Source organism: Argentina silus, assembly GCF_951799395.1.
Source record: "Argentina silus genome assembly, chromosome: 7".
In the NCBI taxonomy this organism is placed as follows: Eukaryota; Metazoa; Chordata; class Actinopteri; order Argentiniformes; family Argentinidae; genus Argentina; species Argentina silus.
The window spans coordinates 4119814-4134520 of NC_139661.1; the positions used below are offsets into that span (position 1 = coordinate 4119814).

Consider the following 14707-nt stretch of genomic DNA (forward strand, 5'->3'; position numbering starts at 1 on the left):
AAATGAACCACACTCTCTACTAAAACGCTCTGTAGAGGACGATACCTTCTTGCTTCACTGGCGTCGCTGGCTATGATGAATCCCAGAGTCCACGGTTTCATTTTGATGTGACTGGGAGGATTCACTAAAACACTGACAAGAACAACAGTGATTTGTTGACACACAACCACAGCGTTTATTCAATAATGATAATTGAATTATAAATGATCGTCGAACCGGTTCAACTTTCCTACAGCACACACCTGAACTCGTGGTCTCCACTCTGGTACTCAATCCCAATCAACAACAGCTTCAGCTTCAGGAAGCACAGTCTGACACACACACACGTGCGCACACACACGCGCACACACACACACACACACACACACACACACACACACACACACACACACACACACACACACACACACACACACGCACACCCACAAGCGCACACATGCATGCACACACACACACACACACACACACACACAGGTCTTATATAAGGTCACATACATATTTTACACATTATGAATGTGATCTCACAATTCTGTGATAGACACTAGATGTCTGTCATAGACATACGCTGACTCACTTGCTGGCCTGAGCAAAGGACATGCCTATGAAGGAGCTGGACAGGCGCTCAGTGTAGATCTCGTTGTAGAGGCCTTCTCTGTACAGGTTCTGCCAGCTGTTCCCCTCCAGCTGAACGCACAACGTCAACACAGACAAACTCCATGTTAGACGGACCACCCAAAGAGTGAATCGTCAGTGTGTCTCCATAGTAGCAGAAAGTCACATTGCAAGTGAGTGACTTTATGGACTAGATGACATACAGATAAAAAGCAAAGAGTACAGATCACTACCAGACAAGTGAACACACTGACATGACACTCCGGAGGAGGCTGGCGGAGGTAGAAATCGGAGGACAGGCTCATGGTAATGCATGGGACGGAATGAGGAAAGGTATGTTTGTTTCATACCGTTCCTCATTCCATTCCATACATTACAATGAGCCTGTCCTCTGATGTCAACCTCCACCGGCGCCATTGTATTTGCCTGAAAGCTTTGCCTTCATAGTTTGTCCTGTGGATCGGTAAAGTTGGAGTTCACCGAATTAAAGCATTTTTGAAGGGTGGTGTGGCCACTGTCCTGCTACTGACCTCCAGCTCACTCTGCATGGTGAACAGGTTGGCCAGCAGGGTGGAGAGGCCCGGCACCAGGCAGCTCTGGGCCATGAAGCCAAGCTTGAGCTCTCCCAGACAGATGACAGCATCGCCCCGACTCCAGTCCCAGTGGGGGACATTCTGCAGGTAGGCCTGGAGAGACGGGGGGGACGGGCACACATACAGGACAACATGGTAGATGCTAAGTGAAATGCTTGGTATGACACCTACCTGTAACCCTAACCCTAACCCTAACCAAACCCTCACCCTAACTGTTTTAAATCTCAACTTCAATGGGTGATAAAAAAATTAAGGTTAGGCCAAACGAAGGATCCCACTTAGCATTTACCGTAACCCAGCCAGCAGCCTGTGTGTACTGTAAAGATGTGTGTGTGTGTGTGTGTGTGTGTGTGTGTGTGTGTGTGTGTGTGTGTGAGAGAGAGAGAGAGAGAGAGACGTAAACATCAGGTCAAAGCAACCGCCTACCTTACTGCTGTGTTTCAACATCTGCACGATGACCCTGGTGTTGGGGCAGTACTGCTTGATGGACATCACCCTGACAAGTCAAGATATGTGGGAAAGATTTCGTGGTAATATGTCATTGCGTACTGTGCATGTTCCTTATTCATCCCATATTCAATCTTGTGTGTGTGTGTGTGTGTGTGTGTGTGTGTGTACCTGAGCCCTCCATACAGTACCTCATAAGATTGGCAGCGTCCTCGTTGTTGTGGTCTGTGGTGAACCGGTGACAGAGGATCAGGCAGGCGCCTGCTTTATGCATCTACAACAAAGAGAATGAATGAATCTGGGTCAACGACAATACCTCAGTCACATCTCATTCAACTCACATCCATCAACCCATCCACTTCCATCTTGTGTCTCTCCCTATCTCTCCCTAGTCCAGTGACATATGCAACAAGACACCACAGCGACCCTCAGCCGTTGAGCTGAGAACAACTGTGGATCTGCGTCACGCCACCGCAGACATTATTTGCCTCCCCTGCACTCCGAGCTCACACAAGTCTGGAACCTGCGTCCTCCGTATCGCAGACACACATTTCGACCACCGCTGTCGAAAACACCCCATGTTCAAACGGCTAAGCCACCGAAAAAGCTAGCCATTGGATGGCGTGGGGTGGGAGGTTACATTTTCAACTTGAGGAGTGAGTGAGTTTACCATCTCAACTCGGTTACGTGTGTACAGTGGTAACGTACCATGACTCTCTCCTGGTCTCTCCTGTGCAGGACGGAGCCTTGGTAGAAGGTGACCTGCAGGGAACGCCGGCGGAAGAAGGTTTCCAGCTCAGCGTCAGGGCAGAAGCTGTGAGAGACAGGGAGACAGGTGGGAATGCCATCGTCCCAACCGATAGACGACGAGATCAATGGAGCGAACACACCTGGGCTCAAATTGCATCGAAAATCTATTCAAATGCTTACACGTGCTTGATTGTGTTTGCCTGGTGCGACTGACCCAATGGAATAGTCCCGAAAGTGCTAGACCCGCCCGCCCCCCATCTAGCACTCCAGGTAGGCTCAGGCAAACGCTCAAAGTTTGACCCAGGTTCTGGTAGGTCTAAGAGTAATTGCTCTGGCTCACTCACTTTCCCAGGAAGAGGACTTTGACGTTGACCTCTCCCCTATCCTCGTGCAGAAACTCTTTCATGAAGGCAGACGCACTGGCCAGTGTGATGTGGCCACACACCACCACATGGCTGGCACAAACAGCAACGTCATAATGGGTGTGTGGAGATTATGGGGGGAACAAAAGGACATTTAGAGATTCAAACGTACTCCTAAGCATCCTATCAGATGTAACAATATCATGGTTGGATTGTTTTGTTCGGTATGTATTTTACAGCTTTAGGTGTCATCATCATCAACATTTCCATAAACGTTAGCACCCCACATAACCATTCAGTTGTGAAATGATCCGTTCAACAACTTGTCATAAAAAGACTCACGTCTTGCCAGAGATTGTGTTGTAGCCTCCATCAAACCTCTTCCTGTTTATGATTATCTCTACCACTTCTGGGACATAGCTGGCGAACAGACCCTGAGATGAGGGGAGGAGGACAGCTGTATTTAAATAACATCTTCAATGGACCAGTGGCAATCTGGGACTGGTGCATACATTTTAGAAGTCTAGGAATATAGCTTAGAAATGCATGTCATGAGCATAGTTCAAGTACGGACGGTGAGGATTTTACCAGTCCGATGGAGATGAAGATGATGATGAAGAAGCGGCCCAGGGTGGTGGTCACCTCCACATCACCGTATCCCACAGTTGACATGGTGACGATGAGGAAGTAGACACACTCGAAGTAGGAGAGAGGATGGGCATTGGAGAAGTCCAGCCAGGGGTCTCCTGAGTTCTCCAGCTGAACCGAGACAGATGAGATGAATGTGATCGAAGATCAATAGGAAGTTGACTCTCCAGCTGTTATCTCTCCCTCAAACTGTCCTCTAAAAATGGCTGTCACTCTGTTATTGTTTTGTGTGTTCATTACGGGGATTTGGAGGCAGTTTTAGAGAGAACAGAGTGTGGAGAGAGTGGAACAAGCCAAAATGCTGATGGAACTGAGCCGGGTGAAACTAAAGTGGACCTTCCTGACCAGTATCTGACTAGTTCCAAACCTAAAACTGACCCTGACCTTAACCAAACCGTAACCAAATGTTTACCAAAACAGAAATTAAACGTTGTTTGCTGGTCAGGCGTGTCCTCTTCGTTTTCTCCATTTGACCCCCTAAGGGCCCTCATGCACTCACCATGTGGACGAACCCAGCAGAGGTCAGCAGAGTGCCTGTGAGGATGGCCACTAGGCGCGAGAGTTTCAGAGACGTGCTGAAAGAGAGAGAGAGAGAGAGAGAGAGAGAGGCAGAGACAGAGATATGGAGAGATAGGACTGTATTGACAGGCGGGACTGTAAGTGATTCAAATCTAGCCACGTTGCTTGTGAATGTACGTAAATGTACGCTGAAACGGTGCATGGAATCACCAAGTACTCCATCATTCTCTTTTCATCCAATGTCTGTCTTTATCATCACAGGCTGTGCCACCTACTTGCCGTTGAGTATGTTGAGGATCTGGAGGATCACTGGTAACTCTAGTATGTGCAGAGCTCTGATGAACCTGAGACCTGGACCAGAGATTACAACAAGTAGATAATAATATGTGTAAATAATATGTTGAGGAATTCCAAGCATCTCCAACCATGCAGCTTTTCTTGACGTCCCTCTAGAATGGAGATATCAACAGAGGGGAGAGCGTCTTACCCAGCCAGGCTCGCCGGGTAAACAGAGTGAGAAATGAAGGTGTGATGGTGAAGAAGTCCACCAGGGTTCTCAAGTCCACCCAGACCAGCAACTCATCCTGGGCAGCCAACAGCTGGTGAACAAGAGTACAGCTTCAAACAGGGAAATGTAACAGAGCTTTAATGCACCTTTAAATTAAACATAGACTACGGCAAAATTGCAACCTCCTGTTTACATTTGTATTGTTCTTAAGTCACCTCACCCTGAGCCCAAAATAGCCAAGGTAGAAGATGTTGAAGCACACATCGATGAGAAAAATAATGCTGTACTCTTGCATACAGTACTCCACCGGCCTGGGAAAGGAGAGGGAGACAACAACATGTTAGAGACTTCTGGTTGTCTTTGACTTTTCTAGTGAATAAAGTGGACAAAGTGTTTTGATTACAGTGTCGCAATACTCACTCAGTGGTGAGGATGATGTAGATTAAAATGGAGCCTATGTTGAAAAAGAAAATCAGCACCATCTGTGAAAAAAGAGAGGACAAGGAAGGGGTCAAAATGACGACGGTGGTAGGACCGATGGAACGATTTGTCTCGCTGCTTGTTAGTCTTGTGACCTACCAGGACTTTGCCAGGTAGATCTTGCGCAGATATCATAGAGAAGGCCCATTCCTTCAAGGCATTGCTGAGTCTGAACACTGGCGCCGCAGAAATGCTCTGCAACAGTTATAAGACATGATTGAAACAGCAGTATTAGCCATCAACAATACTTGGTCAAGCCAAGAAGGGCTTGATATCGTTTTACCTTCAAAACACTAGATGCATGACCTTTATGTATTGGATGGAAAGCACCCACTAACTCTGTCTGTGTCTTCTCTCTTCCCTTCCCCTCACCTGTCGTTGGGTCCAGCGTCTTCTTTGCTGGGGTGAGAGAATCCCGATGCTTCGAATCCCTCGGTGAGCAGCCTTCCATAGTAGTAGGACCAACAAGCCCCCCAGGAAGACAGACAGGGAGGAGGAGAGGAAGGCCCACCACAGCCGATACCCACGGAAGGAGCAATAGGAGTGGGAGATGGGGGAGAAGTGAGTGTGGGGATTCTCCATGGCTGTGGAACATGTGTTCTAGGTGGTAACCTGTGTATACCGCCTTTGCGGTATCTCTCCATCAGCGATACCTTCCATTTTGGCTTAGGATTCAAAGGATTGTAACTGTTACTACTGGTCACTAGTGCATTCTGTTCTGTCTTTTGGGTGGAATGGAATTGTTCTACCTGCATTGTGACATCTCATCCTTTCTATGAACATTCTATATGGAGGGCTTAGATTTTGATCCATTGCCATGGACACAATTGTTTTAATGTTCCATACATTCTTATTTTTTTAATGAACAAATCCCCTTCTTCAGAAATAGATTACATAAAACTTCATAATCCCCCCCCCCCCCCCCCAAAACAAATAAAAATATATATCAAAGTCTCAACATCAAACAATAACAAGAAACAGAAAATGGTTTATGCGCATCAGCATTTTAATTGGACAAAGCAAGAACACATTGTTGGTTATAGTAGCAGAAACATTATCAAACTCCAGGGGATAACACTTTTCAAAACAAAAAGTCTGAAAATGTCAGTAGGCACTGCCTAATCTTAATGATAATGTGTCAGTTAAAAGAAATCAACTCTATAAGGCAACACAACAGGTTTTGTCCATTTATCTGGCATTACAAAGGGGCAACCGTGCACATTTCTGATCCATCCAGGTATCTCATAAAAAATACTGATATCAATTCTTAAAAAACACCAGAAAACCCATTTTACACACAGAATTATTCTTCAATGTCGAAATTGTATCAATTGTTACACTGCATAGCAATGCTGTCTTTTCCCATCCTGGAAGTATCATAAATGTTGCACTGTGCCAGTGTCATCATGGACAATCATTTGATAGTGCTGCTACTAACAATTTTTATTTGTCCTCAGTTATCAAAACAAAAACAAAAAGAAAGCAAGCAAGCTCCCATGGTGATCATTAGCATTTTTTCTTTGTACAGTTTCAAACTAATGGATGGTTATTTACACATGGAGAAGAATTTCTTGGGGCCGTCCAAAGGAGATGAAGGTGAAAACTGGAATGCAAAAAGAAACCCTCTTGGAAATCAAATTTGAAGAAAATAAAAATGAAAATAAAATAAAAATTATAATACAAGAGAATAGGGTGCAATATCGAACTGCCCTTACAGAAAGAAAGCAGTGGCATCTATCCCTGCAATTGGTTTAATTCAAAACACAATGAGGAGAAAAAAAAACAGCAACCAATATCCATTTTATTTCCTTGAACATAAAAATAATAATCAAAGTCCATGACTTTGCACATGATTCACTGTATCAAACTCAAATTATTTAATGTTAAAAATTACAACCATGTCGACTGCTCAAGAGAAACATGAAATGGTAGCACTGTAAACAAACCAAAAAGAAGCCAATTCCAAAACAATCTTCTTTACAATTATATTAATTTACAGTTATTTTAAAATGGTATAGCCCTGGCATGTACAGTCACTACCACCAGGGAATAATACCTGTGTGGGTGATTCCACTCCTCCATGACCTTTCCCCTTAACCTCCCATGAAATCAATTCCATAGGGTTTATAGAGGGTTTAGACAACTTCCCCTCTAATTGCATGTACCAATGAGTCTTAGTCTGCCACAAATGGAGGGGGCATTACACAGATCCTTGTGGGGCACCAGCAAATAGTAAAAGGCTGGAGTTGACTATCCATCCCTATCAGTGTGTGGGGTATCCTGTGGCTCCCATACCGGACTGGTTTGCTAGCATACTCCCATTCAATCCCTGTGTAGGTTCCATAACCCCACCGTTACTGATGGCACTGACGCCTGTCCACCCAGCACTGGCCGGTAAGTGACTGCAAACAGGGGAAAGAGAGAGAGAGAGAGACAACACACCAGCAGGTTAGAGAAGAGGAAGAAGCAGGGGCAAGAGTCAGACAGAGAGCACACACTACTGGGACAGACTGAACATGAACGAGGTGGAGAGGGAGATGTGAAAGGACAAAGAGGGTCAGGGTATGAGAAGCAGGATGAGCACAAAATGAAGCAAGCCGAGAACATGGGGAAAGAGCGGGAAGGCAACTGAAAGGGCAAGCAGAGGGGGTGAGTGAGCGGGTCAAGCAGACAGAGCGAAGGCTAAGTGGAGCGATTTGGTCATGACTCACGAAGGTGTACCTACAGTGTGTGTCTTGTGTGTATTCTGACTACTAATCCCACTGCACATCGCCTGTTAATTTACGTCGTAAATGGTGACTTTTGAAACATTTAACATTTGGCCGTGGAGTTGAATTTCACTTTTCCCTGAACCCTAGGCCGTTGCAAATGGACAATGCAAAAGTGGCTATTGTTTGGTGGCAAATCACGTTCATATGACTTTAGCTTTAAACCAGTCTTTAGCAACATCCATATGCAACAAATCCCCAAAATGGATCAGAAATTGGTGACACACAGGAAACAATGGATTCCAACTCTAACTCTATGCGGCCTCTGTATAGCAAGTCTAAGTTGGACATTTTATACTTAAGATGTTTGTTTCTGACTTCTACTTCCAAAGACTTGGAATTCCAGATTCTCAACAAAATGATTTTTTTTTTTTAACAGCAGTCTTTGGTTAGCTAGATGAATGAATAATACTGTGAACTAAAACAAAAATGCATCACTCCTGTGCTAAATTAAATCAATCAACATATCATTTTTGAAAAACAAAATGACAAGTGATATTTCAAATATACTGTGGCTGTAACCTACAAACACACATGTACACAGTATTTCAAGTAGCAATGTAAAAACAAAACAAAAATAAAGTCTACAAATTTGGAGGGCAAATAGTTCAAAGAACAACAAATACATGAATGCATGAAGGAAAAACAAAGAGGGCATGCCACTCTAAAACTAAAAGGATGGAAAGAAAGTGGATGTAACACGGGTACACTACACTGATGCATCCCTCTGAGCCAGGAGAGGCTTCAGAAGGCAGGGAAGCCGGTCCCCTTCGGCAGAGTCAATAACCCCAGTTTACACCAAACCTGGGATTTGTAGTTCATTGTGTGGACACACCTCTGAGGACCAGTCCAAATTAGACCCAGAATTGTGGGGAAAAAAATGTAAGGATAGGAATTCTCTCTCTCTCTCTATATATATATATATAGATGTATATATATATATATATATATATATATATATATATATATATATATATATATATATATAAAAAAAAAGAGGATGAAAACTTGATGCAGTTCTCTTGTACAATAATCGTAAAATGAAGCTTTTCTTTGTGTTTTTTTGTCTTTATCCTCATAAGCTGGATATGGTGGTGGTGGGGTGGGTGGTGGTGGTGGTGGTGTAGACATCTACGGTTCCCTCCCCTGGCTAGAGCTGCAGGTTGCTGGAGCCTGTCCTGGAGGAGCCCAGACGAGGACACTGGGCCGCAGCCCTAGAAGCTTGGGGTGTGGGGGGGGGGGGGGGGGGGATGCCCTGCGGATGTCGGTACTTACTTAAAACCCTGCTGGTTCCAGGCCTGGCCGTAAACACCGTAGGTGGGCACCTGCCAGCCGTTGGGGACGTACTGGCCAATCTGCTGGGCGTAGCCGTACGACTGGCCCCACTGGCCGTAGGGCTGGGCTGCTGCTGCCGCAGCGGCGGCGGCTGCAAAGCCCACTTTGTTTTGCTTTAGGGGAGAGAAGAGAACAGCCACAAGCATGGATTGCGAACGTTAGTTTGAGAAAGAAAAACAGAAAAGCTGACGACTTGGCAGAACTGTGGTGCTGAACGAGGTTGAGGATGAATGAAACCACTGGGTCTGGTACCTGGGGCACCTGTTGGACCTGCTGCATGGGGCTCATCATGTCAGGAGTCTCCTTGCCCCAGTAACACTTGACCATGTTGCCCTCTATCGAGGTACCATTGACAGACACGATGGCATGAGCTGCTCCCTCGTGGGAGTTAAACCTGGGCAGAGGAGGAACAATTAGTGCAAATCACAGAAAAACAGACTGTTCCCAGACATTTTAAGGAAGCTGTGTTTGCTAGACAGGGTCGAATATCCTAAATATTCCATGATGTTCTGCTTGAAGTTACTTTGGATGACCGTCAATAAGGTTCAATGGGAACAAACAAGAAAGAGGCTCTGAATCATGCGAGCTGTAATGGTATGTTCATTTGGTTCTCAGGAACTCGTAGCTCCTAGTTGGTGAAGTCATAACTCTTGACATTAATGCATTCGAGAGCTTTTGTCGTGGGAACAACTCTTCAACCAATGAGATTTTTGTTTGCAATCCACAATGAACATTAGAAAACTACAAACATAAATTATACATACACGTCTGATTGTTCATTAAATACGTTCATTGTACAGAAAGAAGAATACTGTTGACATTTTTACCATTTACTTTCAAAATCAGTGTCTGTTTTCTGACGAGTAGGTGTAAGGTTACAGTGGCTGTGACACAACTCGTGAACTCGGGTATCACATCATACCGGTCCGAGTTTCCCACTTGGAACTCCGACTGGGAGGGTCGTTCAAGTAGTTATTACCCACTCGGGAAGTCTCCTACAGCTGGCAAACACACCATATATCACGCAGGTCCTGCGACATACCTCACGAAAGAGTATCCTTTGTCTGGGAAAACACGGATTTCCATGATTTGTCCAAAGGGGGAAAAGGTCTGTCTCATCAGTTGCTCTGGAAAGAGGAGGGAGAAAGTGTCCGTCAGAGAACTGGTCAAATGGGAGTGGGGATCTAGATGATAAACTGACAACAGTGTAGTGGATTACGGACCTGTCAGGCCGGTGCTGACCCCACCACAGTACACAGTGCAGTTGCTGGGGCTGGACTGGTTCACAACCTCATCAAAGGACAGGTGCTTGGTGTTATCTGATTGGAAGACGGAGGACAATGAATAATGTTACACTACCATTCAATCTGATGACGACAAAAAAGAAGACAGGATCCAGACCCAAACTGACTGCAAAATAATGTCCAGTTCTTTTCAGAGCTCAACCAATGGCAATTAAAAAGGGGATCTAAGGGGAAAATGGTACTAAGAACATCGGAGTGTTGAAAAGGGGGACTCACTCTCATAGGTTGTTTTGGGGGCGGGAGGCTTTCTTGTGGCCCAGTTGGTCCTGATCTGTCTGCCGCCCAGCCATTGGCCGCCCATCTGCTGAATGGCGTTCTCTGCATCCTATCAGCAACAACAAATTGTGGGTCAGTTACAGGATGGAAATGTGACTTATTGGACTTGTTTAAAAATAATAATAATAAAAAAAGGTGTTGCTCACTGTGTATCAAACATTCCCAATCATACAAAGTGATAAGAGAACCGTTACCCTCTATCACACACTTACCCACTTATTGAAGAAGGATACAAAGCCATAGCCTTTAGACTTGCCTGTAGCCATATCTTTGACCACACGGGCATCCCTGTGTAGAAACATACCATTCGAATGGGACCAGATAGATAACACTGGTGGCAACACACACACGACTCATAAATGAGGGATGTCAATCATAATCAATCACGAGAGACGGACATCAATGTCTGTGAGGTAGCCTACTTACGAAATCCTCCCAAACGGACCGAAGGCAGCTTTGACGTCATCTGTGGTTATTTCTGGGCTGAGGTCTCCGACAAAGACATGGAAATGATCTGTTGGGAGGGGAGCGACACATGTGACTCACTGAGGGAGACTGCAAAAAAAACGGGAGGGAAACTATCACTGAGGACATGACACTTACTGCTTGTGTCTTTCTTCTGGCTGCTCGGCGTCGTGGCCCAGTTGACTTTCACCTCCTGGACAGAAAGAGAAGAGAGACAAAAGGCCAGATGGGGTATGGTTACATCATCAAGAGTACAGTAGAGTACACGTCTGCCTGAGTTTGTATCGTGTTAGAGAAATGAGCCACCAAAACACACAGTGACAATCTCTGAATGCGAATGCAGTGATGAGTAGGGAGCAAAAAATCGGGGGGAAAAACCTGAACACTCCATTAAAAGCTGGAACAAAAAAAAATACAACTGAGTATAAGGGTCCAAGTAACAAGGGACTTACAAACGAATGCAATTATCAACTTGTATTACTCCTCAAACGGTCCTTCATTACCTGTTGATGATAAAATATTTGCACTGAATATATTTCTGCTAAATGTGTTTTAGTAGGGGAGGAAATAAAAACACTCCATAATCACACACTCGTAAAAAAAACGACTGCAGGCTATTTGTCACCGCCGAGGAAAAATGAATTTCTTTACTTCATTTGGATAAGGACCTTTTTCCCTTGACATGCTGCTTTTGGGGCTTACTAGCATAGTCAGTGGTTTCGTAAAAAAAAGAAAACCTCATCAGGACAGGAGCATCCATTTTTACTGACCCAGGCTATATTCAAAGTCAACCACTGAGACAATAACACTGTTTGTCCAGAATCTGCATTCATCAGCATAAGAGGAACAAGCCTGTAGTCATAACTCAAGATCATACACCATTGGATCTCATTTACTCATGAAACTATGCAGGGTTCTCCCCAAGATTTTTTTTGAACAGCGTGGCGCTGGACTGCATTATCAAAACCTGACTAATGTTTATTCATGTCAAAGCAAGTGAAAAATTCCACGGAAAACTGAGCAACATCATATCACAACAAAGTTGTTGGCAATCAAAGATAGTTACTCTATCATTACCCAATATGTAGTTTAATTTGCCTTGAAATGTTTACATAGTGGTGCCACAAAGTCCACAGCGTGGCGCAGCCATCTTTGGGGCGAACCCTACTATGAATTTAACTACTTACCTGTTAGGGGGAGGAAGCTACACTTAGAAATGACTTAAAAGATTTGGAACAGGACATAACCTTTTGTAATTTCTTTAGAGTTAGATATTCAATGTTGTATCTGACATATGTCAAAGGACACAATCTTGGCCAAAGTGCTCACTTGGCCACAGTGTTTGATAACATCAAAGAGGATACATATGAAAGAGAGTGCACCCATTAGCATTTTTCATAGAGCATCAAATAGCACCCTCTGTATAAGAAGTCGGTATTCAGCTGGCTTGGCTAGCAGCTGTTAGCTAAGCTACTACGACTTGCACTAGTATTCATATTTTGGCCGCCTCTTGGTTTGCATCCTCTTTGGCAACATCAAACCTAGTGCACCCACATCCCACCCATCCACACTCACCCAGTAGATACGATAACTTACCTTACCCATTATTTTACGTCCATTCATGGCAGCGAGAGAGGCAGCAGCGTGTCTGTGTTCATAGAACTCCACAAAGCAGTATGGGTCATTGCCGGCCGTCTGTCAAAGGGGACAAGACTTAAAGTTAGACCACAGCATAGTCACACTAATGAAAGACTACGATAACTTACAGGTTATCAACGACAGACTACAGCACTGTGTCAAGAACATCATAACAAAACTGTCTAGCACCATAAACCAGGCCGGGATACTCACATCAACTATCATTTTACAGCTCTTGCAGGGTCCAATCTGTGTGAACACCTGCATGATAAGGGGCTCAGTCACATCCCGAGACAGGTTCCCAACATACCTGGAACAGAAGGAAAAGGAAACGTGTAAAGAGTAGCCGCAGAATTTGCATGAAACAGGCAGTTCTAAGGTCCTACTAGACTAGACATGTGTAGAGGGAAACAAAAGATTTGAGTGCCACTGCATAGCTCGCTAATAGGGGACAATATCAGGAGCCAATCCCCAACATTTGAGAAAGATGTCCTAACATGTAATCAAACAAAAACGATGGAGGTAGACTTCCTCTTAACCATCCCAAATAACCTGGAGAATGTTATGTTCCGTCTATCTGACTGAGCGTTGACGTGGCTAGGAATTGGTTCCCCCGGCCTTATGGACAGGCGGGCCCCGAGCGAGTTTCATCGTCATGCTGAGGAAAGTTGCATTTGCTAAAAAATATATATATATATATATGTAGGACTACTTGTGTGGTATACGGTTTTCTCGCTAAACTAGCTAGCTAGGCATTATTCTCCATGAACACTACATAGCAATGCAAAGCAAAGCACACGGCCTAAATAAAGGCAAGATGACACGTCTCTGCAAACTTGCTTCACAAGCCGGAAAAGCAAGGCGATAGGAGTGTCTTGCTCACTCCGGATTTGACAAGCCGGTATGTTTTAAGTTATCTTAGCTATCAACCACCAACCCCGCAGATCGTAATGGACAAGAATAACATATATAACGCCACACCTTGTGTACTCATACCCCCAGGTGTATTCATACAACCATGTGGGGGGACCTATTGTCGCATCGAGTAGTCTGATCATACATCGGCATACCACGGTGGTGGCTGCGGGTTGAGGCCTGATATCGACAGTGCACTCGGCATCATCTTGCTGTCTTGGTATCAGCCGAAAAGGAGGTAGCTAGCATTAGAAGTTTTGCAGTAAAGAGACCCGGGCTCATCGCAGGAGAATCACATAAGAAGAAATAAAAGCCTACGGATCGCTCGCTAATTAGCTTGCTAGCTACTTACAGGGTTTTAGGCTGTTCGTCGTCCATCGACATCATCATGTTTTCGGAAATCACGTCCTGAGTGATTAGCCCGCGTATGTTGTTGTGGGGGATACACACGCAGTTTCTGGCAACTGATGCGGGTTTTTTTAGATAATGTTCATGAAGATGATCTAGCTAGCGATGAATATGAAAAGGCGCTCAAATGTAGAAACCAAGTCGCTTTGCTACAAGTGTAAAGCAACTGACATTAGCTCGTAGCTACAAACAATGGAAGCGCAAGTCAGTGATGTCGAAGATGGCGGAAAATCAACGCGGACAGAGCCGCATGCGCAATGGTTGGACAAAGCAGCACGGCATCATTGCATGTCTGGAGACATGACCAACCACATATGCGATGCATTTAATTTCTGTATGAGCAGACTCTTTACTAAAGGAACACAGTGCACAGATCAATGACTTCTGGAATTATTATTAGAAGATTAATTAAAAGTCGAGGCTGAACACATTTACAAAACGCAGTGTAGAGCTGGACAGTTATAGTATAGTATCTGGTTTTATATGAGAAGCTAGAGCTGTATATATAATACATATAATACATATTATATACAGACGTTTTCTGTGTTTCAATATGCCAAAGCCTCTTTCTGATAATCTCTGGGTATACTGAGCCACTTGCAGAAATCATTGCTGAGGTTCCAAAAAACCGTGCGCCGCCCGGGAATCGAACCCGGGTCGCAAGAATGGGAATCTTGCA

The 14707-nt window shown here is 44.6% G+C and overlaps 2 protein-coding genes across 2 annotated transcripts in view; both read right to left on the reverse strand.

Annotated features, from left to right (window-relative positions):
• The window catches only part of LOC310806972 (calcium-activated potassium channel subunit alpha-1a-like), a gene marked incomplete at both ends in the record, with an annotated part of 12747 nt that extends 7246 nt beyond the window's left edge, over positions 1-5501 (reverse strand). Inside the window, 17 exons of the mRNA XM_083673253.1 lie at positions 46-132; positions 243-311; positions 575-684; positions 1143-1298; positions 1632-1701; positions 1844-1926; positions 2361-2466; positions 2747-2857; positions 3107-3198; positions 3353-3523; positions 3912-3987; positions 4207-4282; positions 4419-4530; positions 4660-4750; positions 4860-4921; positions 5019-5114; positions 5292-5501. Of these exons, the coding sequence (XP_083529379.1) occupies positions 46-132; positions 243-311; positions 575-684; positions 1143-1298; positions 1632-1701; positions 1844-1926; positions 2361-2466; positions 2747-2857; positions 3107-3198; positions 3353-3523; positions 3912-3987; positions 4207-4282; positions 4419-4530; positions 4660-4750; positions 4860-4921; positions 5019-5114; positions 5292-5501 (1778 nt within the window). The remainder of the gene's footprint in view (positions 1-45; positions 133-242; positions 312-574; positions 685-1142; positions 1299-1631; positions 1702-1843; positions 1927-2360; positions 2467-2746; positions 2858-3106; positions 3199-3352; positions 3524-3911; positions 3988-4206; positions 4283-4418; positions 4531-4659; positions 4751-4859; positions 4922-5018; positions 5115-5291) is intronic.
• Positions 5502-5903: 402 nt separating this feature from the next.
• LOC310807173 (cytotoxic granule associated RNA binding protein TIA1-like) lies at positions 5904-14246 on the reverse strand. Its single transcript, XM_083673513.1, has 12 exons — positions 13973-14246; positions 12919-13015; positions 12664-12762; positions 11206-11260; positions 11029-11116; positions 10815-10890; positions 10543-10651; positions 10246-10341; positions 10065-10149; positions 9275-9416; positions 8963-9135; positions 5904-7321 (listed from the first exon to the last, which is right to left on the reverse strand). The coding sequence occupies exons 1-12, from the start codon at positions 14008-14010 to the stop codon at positions 7183-7185; spliced, it is 1197 nt and encodes a 398-aa protein (XP_083529639.1). The 5' UTR covers positions 14011-14246; the 3' UTR covers positions 5904-7182.
• Between the last annotated feature and the right edge of the window lie 461 nt (positions 14247-14707).